This window comes from Eucyclogobius newberryi, unplaced genomic scaffold (assembly GCF_026437365.1).
Source record: "Eucyclogobius newberryi isolate DKJ021-1_F unplaced genomic scaffold, fEucNew1.0.hap1 SCAF_5, whole genome shotgun sequence".
In the NCBI taxonomy this organism is placed as follows: Eukaryota; Metazoa; Chordata; class Actinopteri; order Gobiiformes; family Gobiidae; genus Eucyclogobius; species Eucyclogobius newberryi.
In genome coordinates, this window is record NW_027316167.1 from 23,108,062 (window position 1) to 23,122,093 (window position 14,032).

The 14,032-nt window shown below is 39.8% G+C and overlaps 1 protein-coding gene across 2 annotated transcripts; it reads right to left on the reverse strand.

Annotated features, from left to right (window-relative positions):
* On the reverse strand, nucleotides 1–11,859 carry dhx38 (DEAH (Asp-Glu-Ala-His) box polypeptide 38). Of its 2 annotated transcripts, XM_072465845.1 has the most exons (27): nucleotides 11,631–11,859; nucleotides 10,579–10,907; nucleotides 10,042–10,235; nucleotides 9,774–9,917; nucleotides 9,527–9,680; nucleotides 9,225–9,343; nucleotides 9,070–9,146; nucleotides 8,834–8,989; nucleotides 8,589–8,750; nucleotides 8,396–8,503; nucleotides 7,994–8,115; nucleotides 7,777–7,914; nucleotides 7,516–7,702; nucleotides 6,587–6,772; nucleotides 6,123–6,263; nucleotides 5,908–6,018; nucleotides 5,714–5,830; nucleotides 5,506–5,613; nucleotides 5,300–5,412; nucleotides 5,022–5,230; nucleotides 4,322–4,476; nucleotides 3,987–4,142; nucleotides 3,764–3,898; nucleotides 3,540–3,665; nucleotides 3,357–3,452; nucleotides 2,296–2,420; nucleotides 1–849 (listed from the first exon to the last, which is right to left on the reverse strand). In XM_072465845.1, the coding sequence occupies exons 2-27, from the start codon at nucleotides 10,902–10,904 to the stop codon at nucleotides 768–770; spliced, it is 3,747 nt and encodes a 1,248-aa protein (XP_072321946.1). In that variant the 5' UTR covers nucleotides 10,905–10,907; nucleotides 11,631–11,859; the 3' UTR covers nucleotides 1–767. The 2 variants fall into 2 exon arrangements, with proteins under 2 accessions (XP_072321946.1, XP_072321945.1); XM_072465844.1 differs by lacking the exon at nucleotides 1–849 and having other exon boundaries at nucleotides 2,073–2,420.
* Between the last annotated feature and the right edge of the window lie 2,173 nt (nucleotides 11,860–14,032).

Below are 14,032 nucleotides of genomic sequence, written 5' to 3' on the forward strand. Positions count from 1 at the left end.
TGGAGTGCCCATTATTTCTTTATTTTATTTCAACTTGCACCAACATCAAAGTAACAACACAAACTACCATTTTTGCATTATGCATATGGAGGAGAATCAATGAGTTTGTTCATTATGCTTTATTGTTCTATTTGGTATTTACAAAGAAGTAAGAACATCGTAGTTTTAGTAAAAAGATATTGTAACATTGATAATTTAATTAATAAAATATGATTTAATTATTTGTGTTTTCTGCAGTTTAATCTGTCCTGAGAAACATTGGACAAATCTAAATGTGTGCATATAGACCATAGTTTACAAAGTGAACTGGCAAATAAAGAGAATCTACAGTCCAAAAATATTCTCTTGTCAGCAAAGTGTCGCTAAGGAGCAACCGTTTTAGCATACTTTACTTTTAAGAAAAAATAAGCAGTTGTCTAATAGATGCTAATAGAGCCTAATGCATAATAACATTGAGACTGATGTTACAAATCTTTTGAAAAGATAAACCAGTTTATTACAGATAAACTAACACTATTCTACTCTTATCAGGTGCTTTTTGTGAATAAAAATTACAAGGAAGGTATTTTAACAAGACTGGATTGGTCCAGGCGTTTTAATGTTGTGGCTTATACAAGTTCACACTCTAGTGGTTGGAAATGAAATAGCAACTGATTCATCCAAACAAAACAACATGATTCATCCAAACAAAACAACATTATAGCAAGCAGAAGAAAATCTTTGCGTATCGTTATTATTTTTCCATTCAGTCTTTAGTCTGAGGACATCTACAGACCAAAACGGGCCGGTGTTCTTTTTGGTGTCATGGGAGCTTCATCTTTTCTTCCAGGTGTGCAGATCTTGACTCCTCTAAAAACAGAAACAAATAAATAAATGATTATAAAGTGCTTTACAAATCAATTGCCAAGTCTTGTGTTTCATATTAGTTGGTGAGCCCTGGACTCAAAGCAGCAGAGCTTTCCCAGACTAGTGTCTTGAGAGAGTTTTGTGATGGGAGCTCGACTCTTCTGACAGCACAATCTATCATCTTTAATTACAACTTTGTGACACACTGACACTGGCCACACTTCTTATTTCTCTGTCACACGTGCACCACAGCAGCAATTACAACCATCAGGCCATAACCCCCCTCTGTCACTGCGTCCCTGTTGACTGAGCTCTGCAGGTGAAAGTACAGTTCAGCCGCGCTTAATGAAACAAGCAGACCAACAATATTGTCAACACCAAAAAAATATATAATTTATACCAGGCTAAACAAAATGTGAGATTTGTGGCTTTAGTGATTTCACATTCTGAACTCTACACTATAAAAGTATAGATTCCGTGTCAGATGCCCATTCTGAATTAACCCCTGCTGGGATTCAAACTTTAAATGTCTCTCCTTTTATCCATGTGCAGGTGTTGGAACATATGTACTCACTAAGGCTTGGCCATCATTTATCCTACTGATTTATAACAATTTTGAATTATATTATGTGTCATTACAAACAAATACAAAAGGTTTTCAGTATTCATTTCCTGAACATAAACAACACTTTTAATACTTGAGCATAACTAGTCAAGTTGCTTCCTCCAAAGTGTGAGTTCTGCTCCAAACAATTCACTGACAGACGATTGGCTGTAGAAGCAGGTCACGGATGATTAGAACTGACTAAAACTCAGTGAAATGCCCAGTCTTTGTACTTTCTTACAACAAACATGAAGGAAACATCATTGAAACAACCAGAAGCTGAAGCCGGTGATGTTGACAATCATACCCTGCATAACTGCTATTTAAATTAAATGTATTCCTTTTGTATATCTTGGCGTCTGTGTAGCAACTTCCAGTGACTGTCACTAAAACGATTACATCAATTCAGACAGATAAATCCACTGGCTAATTACACTTAAAGTCCCCCTTTTTTTTCAGAAATATATCTTTATAACCATACTTCTGTCTGCAAAGCCTTCCGATGGGTGTGAAATTAATTTTTTGGCCTAATTTGAAAATGAAGGTTCCCCGCCTTTCTCAGCTCTGCTATGGCACAATTTAAATTGCTGCAGTAATAGGGGTCAGCCAAGAGTCAATATTATTTCTTTTGTCACGTCTGCGGGGACTAAAGGTGAGAAAAGCTCATCATGAAGAGTGAGAGAGGTGCAGTGGAGCCGGAGCAGGAGGGAGGGCTGATGATATGGATTGGCAGTGAGCGGGTGAATTAAAGGTTTCCATCTCGCCTCTGGAAAGTGAGGGCCATGGGGAAGGCGTGGTTGAACGAGGCCTGTGTGCGGTTGCTCTGTGGTGCAGAGTAAACTTGCCTGATGCTGCTGCCCGGGTTGCTCTTCCTCTCCTGCTCCTCTCGACGGGCTTGCATCTGCTCTTGTGCCATGGCCATTTCCTCCTCCATGTTGGTGATCTCCTCTTTGGCTCGCCGACGGTTTTCCTAAACGATAAGCGCAAATATTAAACCATTGGAAATATTTATAATAAACTGCGTCATTATATTAGACCACGGTATATCGTTTTGGTTCACTGAAATAAGGCAGTATTCTCTCCATGAAACACCAGTGAGCCTCTGGGACTGGGTTTATGTCGGGCATCTCATCTCGAAAGTGTCAAGTGGGTAAAGGTCATGGTTCTGAGGACATCGTATCTTTATTAAACGTTCAGTATGTTTAGTTAAAATAGTGTAGTGTCGAAAATTGAGCGGGAAATGTAATGTGTAAATGTTATATGTAAAATTGACGTTCACAAATTCCCTTACTAGTGATTTAAGTTCACGTTTAGAGCAAACTAGCTTAGAGGTGAAAGGAAAATATCTACTGTAATTGCAATCTTTCAGCAAGTATTAGGATAAATGTTTATTAAAGAGCAGCATTCTGTTCATGATACACTTTGTCAACAACTCCAGGAGTATTACTAAGACTGGAGTATGAACTTTATAGAGGTCTAAACTACATGAATATTCTGGATATTTTGTTCTTTCACTCAGAATATTCTATTATCTATTCAATTGTGGCTTTTGTGATTTGAAAATTGCGGCGTCACCAATAGCGATTTTGATTTGATTGCGATATTATGTGCAGCCCTACTTGTGCTCCAAGGACTTGATGTAGATTAAAAGGCGCTGTACTTGATTTAAAAACGTGAACATCAGAACTTGGCTCTTTGCTGCAGTCCACGTGTCGCTCATTTACCTAATGCCTTCTCAGCAGTAATTACTTGCCATGATACGTTTATAAATTATTTTTACAGCAGCGTCCTGCTTAGCGTAAAATGGAACCATCATCTCATTTTGCCAGTCATCAGGTACAGCACCTTTAAATATTCTCTAATGATGTATATTAATTGGTACATTAATCAAATTCAACCGTCTTACCTGTCTACTTTTGCCTGCGTGCTTGATGCTGTAAAACATCGGGCCAAGTTCTGCAAGCCACTCTCCATCTACCGCCGTTACGCACTGCATGTATTCCTGCAACAAGGGAACCGCACACACGTTACACTTAAACACAGCACAAATGATATGATCGTAAATGCGTTGTGTTGAATAAGTTGGTACCTTGGTCGTCATGACAAGCTCGTGGTAAATGATGTAGTCAGGCGTGTAGCCCATACCAAAGAGAGAGCTGGTGGGATGAAGGTGACACGGCATGCCTGTCCTCACGTTGACATATTCACCAATGCCCTACAAGCAAAATATAAAGAGGAGTAGCATCTTTTCACCTGAACATTTTAGAGTGTTGTAATGCTATACGTGAAATCCAGTGTAATTTCAGTCAGTACCTTGAGCTTGGCAGCCTGGTGGAAGTAAGCGGCACAAATACACTTCCTGATTACATCCCAGTCGGATCCAGAAGAAGCCAAATTCATCCTCTGTTGCACCATGATGTCCTTTAACTGTGAGCGCACCTCTCGCACCTGAACAAAAACAATGGGGAGGATTGTAAAATAAGATTAAGTATTGGATTTAATAACTGTTCCAATCAGAAATCGGCGTTGTACCGACCTTGCGCATGGCCTTGGTGTGAATAAAGTGATCGTTGCACCAGATGCTGGAGTAATTATTGTTCTTCCACTGCGTGTACACGTTGAGGTAGGTCAGATGGTCGCTCTCTGGCACGGCAAACTTTTCCCTCACTTGATCACTCTCCTCCTCGCGACCCTGTGGAAAACAACAGAAAAATTATAATATGTATAATAGGAATCATTTTATATGTTCAATTTAGAATGTTATGTAAAAATAAAAACAGAACTGAGGTGGAATCGGTTATATTAGTAGTTATATTTTCTGTTTGACATTTTCATACTAATATTTTCAAGTAAAATGTAAAAGAGTCTTACTTTTGGTCGGTAAAATATAGCAGGTACAGAGAGCATGGACACGATGATGAGGATGTCCGCGCTGCAGCCCATGTCACATGACACAATGAGCATCTTGGACAGAGCTGGGTCCAGAGGAAACTCCACCATCAGTCGCCCAGTGGGTGTCAAGCCCCCTGAAAGGACAACAGCAGGTTACTGTATATACCACATGATGGACTGAGATGTGAAGAGGACAGGAAGGAGGTGTTCAACTTCTACTCATAAAAGACTGATGGTGTGAGTCGTATTTATTTATCACAAATAGCACTGCTGACACTTTAAATACCCGAGAGGAAAACACCCCAGATAAAAACTTTCAGCTCCGATTTAAATGATTAGACGACACCATCTAAGAAGCTTACAAGAGGGAAAGGCAGAGACAGCAGAGTCAGTGTAGGGCAGGTAGGGCTTAATCAGAGATAATCTGTTGTTAACACACCATATCGGGATTCCACAGAGTCCCTCCGAATCCCAAATCCCTAAATCCCAAGCAATCTCAGAGGATGAGACAGAACCAGTCCAATCAAACACTGCATCAGTCACTGAACCTCACATCATTCTTCACTGGGGCCCTTTTCAGCATCTTAGTTCTCACTGCACTATAGCTTAATGAAACAAGTCCTTCAGGTGTTCATGTACCATACAATGTGAGACATCTGTTCATTTATCTGATTCTCACCTGTGTTGTCGAGAGCGCCAAGGATCCAGAGCTGGTACATAGAGTTCAGCATGTTGTCTTCAGGCGGTGGGTCCATGAAGTGGAAGAGGAGCAGATCCTGCACTCCAAGAGACTTCAACAGGAGCACAACATTCGCAAGATTTGTCCTCTGAATCTCTGGGATGGTGATGGTCAACATCTCGTTCTTGTAAGCACTCTGAGTGTAGAGTCTGCACATGGAGTCACACAGGAATGTTAGTTCTGCATTCATTTCTAATCCCACAGAATAATGAGCTCACCTGTAACACTGCCCTGGACCAGTACGACCCGCTCGCCCCGCGCGCTGGTTAGCATTAGCCTGGCTGATAGGATACACTTGAAGAGCGTCCATACCGATTCGAGGATTAAACACCTGTGAACAGACACGTTTAGGCCACATACGGTGACAGAGATCGGTTTGTCATTGTTGCTGGTGTTGTATGGTACTTTGTGATGCACTTCGTACCTTTAGTTTACAGTAGCCTGCGTCAATCACAAACATAATACCATCCACGGTTAGGGAAGTCTCTGCAATGTTTGTAGCCACTATGCATTTTCTGACGCCATCCGGGGCCTAAAATTAAAACTGCTGTTAGTTACATCATAAAACAAAGGGAAAAAAATGTGTGAATATTTAGGTCATAATAATGCCGTTATAACAAGCACACGCTAACCTTCTGAAAGATTTTGGCCTGGAGGTCAGAGGGTAGCTGCGAGTATATTGGGAGTACAGCCAGAGCAGGAGCATTGTCCAAGTCCCCCAACCTCTCCACAATCTGATCTGATGTCACCTGGAGAAAGAATGGGAAACATTTAAACAAATATGACCAAAGGTCTTCTTGACAACTATATTATGTATATCACAAACCTCAATATCTTCCTGTCCAGGCATAAAAATAAGAATGTCTCCTATTAAACCACTCAAGTGGATCTGCAGTGCTTGTTTCACTGCAGCCTCCACATAGTCCTCTTGTGGAGTCTGCAACGTACAAAACATGGAACCAATGAGAACATACAGTGTTATTCACCAACAAATGTATATACAAAAAGAACCATTATAATCAGAGAGACTGAATGTCTCACCTTGCTGAACAAGATGTCTACTGGAAACGTTCTTCCGGGAATGTGAAATATTGGGACATTACCAAAAAAGGCGGCAAATTTATCCGAGTCCATAGTAGCAGAGGTAACAATAAGTTTCAAGTCAGTGCGTCGTGACACAACCTGCAAAGTCAAAGGATCAGAATTATCTTTATTGGTGGAAGATAATGTTTTGCTTTTGGGTGTTGTACTGTAGACAAGTGGTTCTCAACCTTTTTCACTCGCGACCGCCAAAGAGATAATGCAGCCTCATGTCTAATGTTTGACTTTAGTTCGAGAGTATAGACCTAAATCACTTTGGTTGGCTAACAAATAATCTTCATTTACCACTGCATGTCAAGCCTTGTTTAAGACTATTGTATAATTGTTCCCATATCATCTGGGGACCCTCTGGAATCATTTTACAACCCCCCGGTTGAGAAGCACTGCTGTAGAGGAGCACTGACCTCTCTGAGAAGCCCAAACAGCACATCAGTATTCAGGGAGCGCTCATGAGCCTCGTCCATGATCACTGCACTGTAGTGATCCAGGTCAGACTCTCTCAGTGACTCTCTGAGCAGAATACCATCAGTCATGTACTTTATCACCGTCTGCTCGGATGTGCAGTCCTCAAACCGAATCGCATAGCCCACCTGAGGAGGAAAAAACTAGCCATGTCAGGAACAAGGGCTGAAATGATGAATTGAATAAATTGAGTAGTTTGTTTACAAAAAAGCTTCAAATACAATTTGATTGCCTCGATGATTAATTTAATTTACATGTTAAATTAAAACCGTATGAATCAGTGGCACTTTCATTTAACACGAAGCTTGTACCGCAGTGACCTGCAGTAACTAAAGCGCAACAGAGAGAGCGGCGTGTTTTGAACTCACAAGTGTGACTGGGAAACTTAGTTTTGTTGTGTGAAAGTCTACAATTACAGGGCAACGACACAGAGGCTAAAGTGAACGGCACGCGGAGCTAATGCTGCAAAATGACAGCAGAGTTACAGCTCAAAACACCAGGATCACTGGCCGCACTTTGGACCGTTTGGACTGGTGAAGTGAAATGTTTCATGAAATCAAGACTGAAATGTGTTAATTTAAGCAGAAACTCCTTATTTGTTAGAACGGTAACGTTATTGAAAAATAAAAATAAAATTATTTACACAATGTACAAAATAATTAACCAATTACTTGCTTAATCAAAGAAAATAATGGATGGATCACTCGATGACTAAAACAATAATAGCTGCTGCCCTATCAGGAACAGGTTTCTGACCAATAAAATTGCTGTCACAGTTTAGTCACTAGATGGCAGTGTTGCACTTTGGTTTCATGAAATGCAGATAAATATATAAAAATGTTGCTTGTAAATACCAACAAATTGGACTCACCTCATCCCCCAGGTTAGTGCCAATTTCCTCACTGACTCGTTTAGCCACACTCATGGCTGCCACTCTCCTGGGCTGTGTGCATCCCACCATGCCATAACTCGTGTAACCATCTTCATGTAAGTATTGAGTTAACTGAGTGGTTTTGCCACTTCCCGTCTCTCCAACAACAATGACTATGCTATTATCCCTGCAAAGTCACCAACATCAACAAGTTAATGCATTATACATGTTTTTATTTATTTTCAGCCTTCTGGTTCATACCTTATGATGTTAAGTAGTTGTTGTCTCACTGCAAAAATGGGGAGGTATTGTCTCTGCTCTAGAATAGTCTTCTTTATAGCAAACTCACTGGACGCCTGACTCTTTTCTTTCATGTGTTCAGCAAATTTCTGCTCAGCTCTACGGACACAAGTGTCAAATGTCAGTCGGACGCACGGTCATTTATTTAACAAATAACATCTGTGTTTGTTTAAGTTACCTGTAATCGACTTTTCCATCTTCACCTATGACCTTGGCTCCAGACTCTTCTTCTTCAGTCTTCTTGATCCCCATGATGTCTCCCAACTTAGTTCCAGCCAACTCCCAGTGTTTATGCTGTGCCTAAAACACAATTATTGAAATTAAGCAACATAGTTTTGCCCTGCATTTTTAGATCAAAGAACCTAGCAACACATTTGTCAATTTGGCGTGTTGGACTTTTAATGACTGAATGTTAACATAATCAGGAGGCACAAAAGTGACAGCCCTGCAACGATCAAGTGTGAACCCACAACACCTTTTAACATTTACCGTAATTTATACTGGATTAACAACAAATGGTAAATATGTTCAGCTGTAGCAAATGGGCAAAGTCAATGGAAAATGTGTGATTTTTAATTACCTTTTTGCGCTCCTTTTGCTCCCTGTGTTTGCGAACAAGTTGACTGCCTTTGCGAGAGATGATGGCCATGTCTGAAGTGGGGTCTCTAACAGGGATAACTGGCTCTGGCTACAGAAGAAAAGTGTAAAAACATTTAAAAAAAACAACGTATCAAACACATCAACTTGTTCATGACACTTAAACTCGTCCTTACCTGTTTGGTGAAGACTATTCTTCCGTCTAAGAAGGGAGGAACCAAGTTGTGCACTTGTAAGTGAACCTTTGCTGCATTATCCTCCTCAAAATCTTCATCCACTTCCAGCCTTTGAACAACACCACTGGTCAGCATACGGTTGGTCTCCCATCGCTCATTATCCTGAAATAAGTACAACCTCATTCATAAACGATTCCACCAATGACAAACACCACATTTGAATGAGGCAAACATCTTTAGATTACCTCATTGATCTGTCGTTTTTGTGCAGATATCCTTTTCTGGGTCTGTTTCTGAAGGATTTGTTCTCTTTTCTTTACATAATCATCCGATGTGGAAGTGAAAGGGTTGTGGAACTCGTCATATCCCTCGTCCATCATGTACCAATCTCTGTCCGCTTGCTGCGAAAATATAATAGCAAGAGGTCAAACGATGGCAAATAAAACACAACCATTTCCGCTTGAGGAATGGGAACCCTCACCTTCTGATCCTCCTCCCACTGTTCTTGCTCATCTTCATTATCGAATCCGAGTCCGCTTTCACCGTCTCCTTTCTTACCTACAAACATTGCAGCAATATAGTAAGCCTCCTATAGAAGGCAATAAAAATAAATCGTACCGTATCGTAACATTGTACCTTTTCCTTGTGATAAACGGGGAGTTGAACCAAAATGCTTTCTGTCATTGGCCCACTCGTTGTACTTGTACGAAGGGGTTGGGAGTGGTGTGTCATCAGGGTAACGACCTTTGACTGACCTTTGACTTTTAAACAAAACAGATTTTTTTTTTCAGGGTATATTGCCTAACCTTTCACATTAATCAAAGAAATAACCCTCTAATTCAAGTGTCTCTTTTTATCATTTCTCTCAGCAGAGTCTAAACAAACCCATAAAAAACAAAATGTCAACATAACTAAGCTACTGATCGCAGAATGTTTACCTGTTCCGCCTCTCGCTCTCTCTGCCGGATCTATGGCTTCTGTCCGAGCGGTCCGACTCTCGTGAAGGAGCAGGAGAAGGAGACTCCCATTGGGAATGTCGAGTGCTGGCATAACCGCTGTCATCTTCCTCCCAGTTAGAACGGGAAGGTGTGTCTGTTTTCAAAGAGTTACCGTTTTGTAAGCGCTCGCTTCTGTATGAGGGATTTAAAACGAAAAATAATGCGCAGAAGAAAATATCGTGCTTACCTTTCGAGTGGGACGGTGGGGTCATTGGCTCTTCTCTCCTGCTGCCGCGGCTGATTCGCTCTGACCAGCCGTCTCTCTGTGAGCGTTCACTTCTTTCACTGCGGTCTCCACGCTCGGAACGTCCACGGCTGCTTTCTCTGTCATCTGAAAATAACAAGAGAGAAGACATGAATGAAGAAACTCTCACATATGACAAGGTTAATATCAAAACAATAAAAAAACCTATATATTCATTCATTCATTCAGGTTTCACAACATGTTTACACACCTCGTTCATTGCGTCTGTCCCTGTGTTTGTCCCTACTTCGCTCCCTGTCTTTGTCCCGTTTCTTGTCCTCTTTCGATGAGGCATAAACTCCATGTTCCCGTCGGTCTTTCTCCCGTTGCTCGTGACGGCGGCGGAACTCCTCACTGACTCCACCAGGGTTAGACGGCGTTTCAGAGCCGGTAACGCGATACTTTCTGGTATTAAGGAAATTAAAACACAAAGATAAGATACGCCGAAATACATTTGAGGTTATGAATAGAGCTCAGGATCAAATGTCAAAAACATTCCCATCCAGCCCATAAAACCATGTTACTGGCAGGATGTGCCAAACATCCAGAGAGATGCATTTGCAAAAAACATTAAAAAGTACACAAAAGAGCCATGGAACAACCAGATAATACTATTGTATGAAGGCTAAAATTAAGTACATCTTAAAATATCCAATGGTTTAACATTAGCGAGATGACACAATCAGGTTTTAGAAAATTAATAGTCTTTAACTTTTCACAACACTATTACTGTACAATACTTGTTTACCTTTCTTTCTTGGTGTCTTTACTTGTCTCATCTTCATCCTCATCAGAGCCAGAATCACTTTTCGCATCATCCCAGTCTTTGTACGATGACAATTTGGATTTCTTCAAGTCTCGCTCTTCATCCAAGCCATCGGCCTTTTCCTTTAGGTCTCGTTCTTTCCTTTTCTGAGCCGCCAACAGGTCCAAGCCCAACAGAGACGTCCGTGGCGTTGGGGCCCGAAAAACATGAGCCTCTGCAGCAGCACTTTTCTTCTTTACGATCAGTCCACCGACCTCAGAGGACGGGTCTGTCCCAGCGAGTCTGTGCATGGACAAGTCTTCGTCCATGTTCTGTGGATGAACAAACACAGATCAGGTGACAATGATGGCACGCAGGGGTCAAAAAGCAAATCATTATACTATGTAAACATAAATAAATGCACACATCAAATCTCAATTCAAATTATCAATTTTACAAGACAAATCGTGTGAAGTATATGTACATAATGTTACATACATAAGGGGGAGTAAAAGGTAAACTGATGACGAGAATGTATATTTTGTCATGTTTTCTTTGTTGTTTTTTCTTTCTGAATACATATGGTCCAAATAAAATTCATGAATAAACAGAAAAAGGAAGGGAAATGAAATTGTTTAAGAGCTAATAAGGGATATTTAACAGCTAAATCAAATATTTGAATGATTTGGTAGAGTTTATATGGTTTAGAAGTAATGATTATTATATTCATCTTTGAGGTGGTTTCCATTTAGCTTTATGACGTTTCCCTAACATGATATCCTGTAACAAAAGGGACTTTCATCTTTATCATAAATATCCTATCTTTTGAATGGTGAAAAGTCCTCAAAATAGTGAAAATAAGGGTGAAGCCAGTTAAATCTGGCCAAGCTTTTGTCTCATTTTAGTCACGCATTTATTAACATATAGAGATTTATTCTTGTTTCCTGTGGTAGATCCATACAAGCAGTGCAGAGCACAACATTAAGACATCATAATAAATGTGTGAAAAACGCAGAAATATACTAAACATAATTGTTGTTTGAGCTGATACGCACCGGTGACTGTGCGTCCAACAACAGAAGAAATCGTCACGTTGTGTTCACAAAGAAGCTCTTCACATCAGTCCAATCATTGATCAACACGTGACAGCACAATTAAATATCAGAGCGATTTCAAATATAGACAATTAGAAACAATCTGAAAAAGACTTCGTAAGAGCAACGCGATTGTTTACAGCAGCTGAGGAGGCCGCCATTTCAATCCCACAATTCCTCCTTTTCTTCGACGAGGTAAAATGTGGAAGTCATTACACGTTATAGACACATTACTGCCCCCTTGTGCCCAAATGTGGTACAGTCCGCCTCGGCTGTTCTCAAACTCTAGGTCCAGGATCTGAATGAACTCCATCAAGTGAATCAATTAATCGTAACTAATCGATTTTTATTTATTTATTTTCTTTTTAAGAAAAAGTTGTCAACTAATCAAGCAATTGAATAATCGTTGCGGGAAGAGGTTTAATTACTCAGTCAAAGCAGAAATAAACAATTGTTTTTTAATGAAAACACCCTTGAAAATATATTCCACCAGGATGTCCTCAAATGGATTAAATTCAGCTTTATAAAATTATCTTTGTATGGTCCAACATTTACCAAAATAACTTTTCACAGAAAATGTTGATTTGAATAAACAGATAAACAGACAAAGAGAACGCCGACACAACATTCCTTTCTGTTTTCACCTTTGAGACGATCCATATGTTTCAGATCTAAATCTAGCACAATTGCCATCGTATAGTGTAGTATAGGGCCATGTATTTGAACTTGGATTTGTACTTTTGAATTGACAAAAGTGATCAAGACACCACCCTTCACCTAAGCAGGAATCTGAAACCCATGAATAGGCTTATAAATTAGCCAATGATAAGATCATTTGTGCCAGGAATAGTAGAACAATTTAGGCCATCTGAATCATGTAAACTATGCAGAAAATCTGATCAGAAATTATGTTCAGTATAGGCAATCTTAATCTGATTTAGAGGAAGAAAAAGTTTTAAATAGATGGCTAAGATTATATACAACTTTGAAAGTACAGCCTTGTAACTCTTCGGGTGTTTTTAGGAGGTCTCATTGTCTTGCCTGGAATGTCCCACAGTGTGACATTTTATTTATCAACAGAAGATGTACTTAGTACTCAAAAATACCTCTGATTGGTGTCACCTCTCCATTGATCTCTTTTGACACTTGACCTAAAGGCGCCACCTGCTTGTCTCGTGGAGACAATAAAATTCATGCCATACTTTGGAATGTTCCTTCGAGGAAAAGCAATAACTCCATGGTGACGATAATTTTCTATAACTAACGCAAAACATTTTAGGCTATGGGCTTTATTTCTAAGCCACAAAGTATTAAGCCAACCGACCATGTGCAAAAGAGGCCCCTGAAGGTTTATAACTAGATTCCTTGGACTTTGACATAAGTTATCAGCAGCGTGCACATTAAGCCACTCTCTTATTATCAGCAAGGCCACATTCAGCCTACAGCCTGAGGAGGCCTAACCCGCATTTGATACACACTATATTAATTAGAAAGGAAAGTGTGTTGCCTTGAAATTCTTATGAGTTATTCTATAAAAAATAATAATAATATTAATAAAAAAGCCTACTTCTTCTTCTTTGGCGTTATATGGCGGCTCGTGTCCAAGTGTTACATTGCCGCCAGACTTTATTCTTTAGATTTCATTTAGACCGCCTATACTTCAGACTTTATACTTCAGACTTTATACTTCAGACTTTATACTTCAGACTTTATACTTCAGACTTTATACTTCCGATTTTATACTTCAGACTTTATACTTCAGATTTTATACTTCAGACTTTATACTTCAGATTTTATTCTTCAGACTTTATACTTCAGATTTTATTCTTCAGACTTTATACTTCAGACTTTATACTTCAGATTTTATTCTTCAGACTTTATACTTCAGACTTTATACTTCAGATTTTATTCTTCAGACTTTATACTTCAGACTTTATACTTCAGATTCTATACTTCAGACTTTATACTTCAGACTTTATACTTCAGATTTTATTCTTCAGACTTTATACTTCAGATTCTATACTTCAGACTTTATACTTCACACATACTTTTACGGACTACGACAGAGTCTGAGGACTACGACAAAGTCTGAGGAATAAAGTCTGGCGGTAATGCAACACTTGGATGCCAACCGCCATAAAACAACAACAACAACAACAACAACACTTTATACTTTAGACTTTATACTTCACACTTTATTCCCCCCTCCCCCTAATATAATACATCCACGCCCCCACCGCCCTTGATGTGCTACAAACGACGCACAGTTTGCGTGCTCAGGCGAGCATCAAGTGGTCGTTTCTGATTGGCTTTGAGGCCATAGCTTGAGTCCTGATTGGTCAGAGGAGTATTTCCTTAGTGAC

Excerpts from the sequence above, each read along its gene's own strand:
- dhx38 (XM_072465844.1), bottom strand. The coding sequence starts at position 10,904 with ATGGACGAAGACTTGTCCATGCACAGACTCGCTGGGACAGACCCGTCC. Across the intron at positions 9,681-9,773 it reads CCCACCGTCCCACTCGAAAG|ACACACCTTCCCGTTCTAAC; the intron begins GTAAGCACGATA and ends CTTTGAAAACAG. Across the intron at positions 4,477-5,021 it reads TGGCGCTCTCGACAACACAG|GGGGCTTGACACCCACTGGG; the intron begins GTGAGAATCAGA and ends TTGTCCTTTCAG.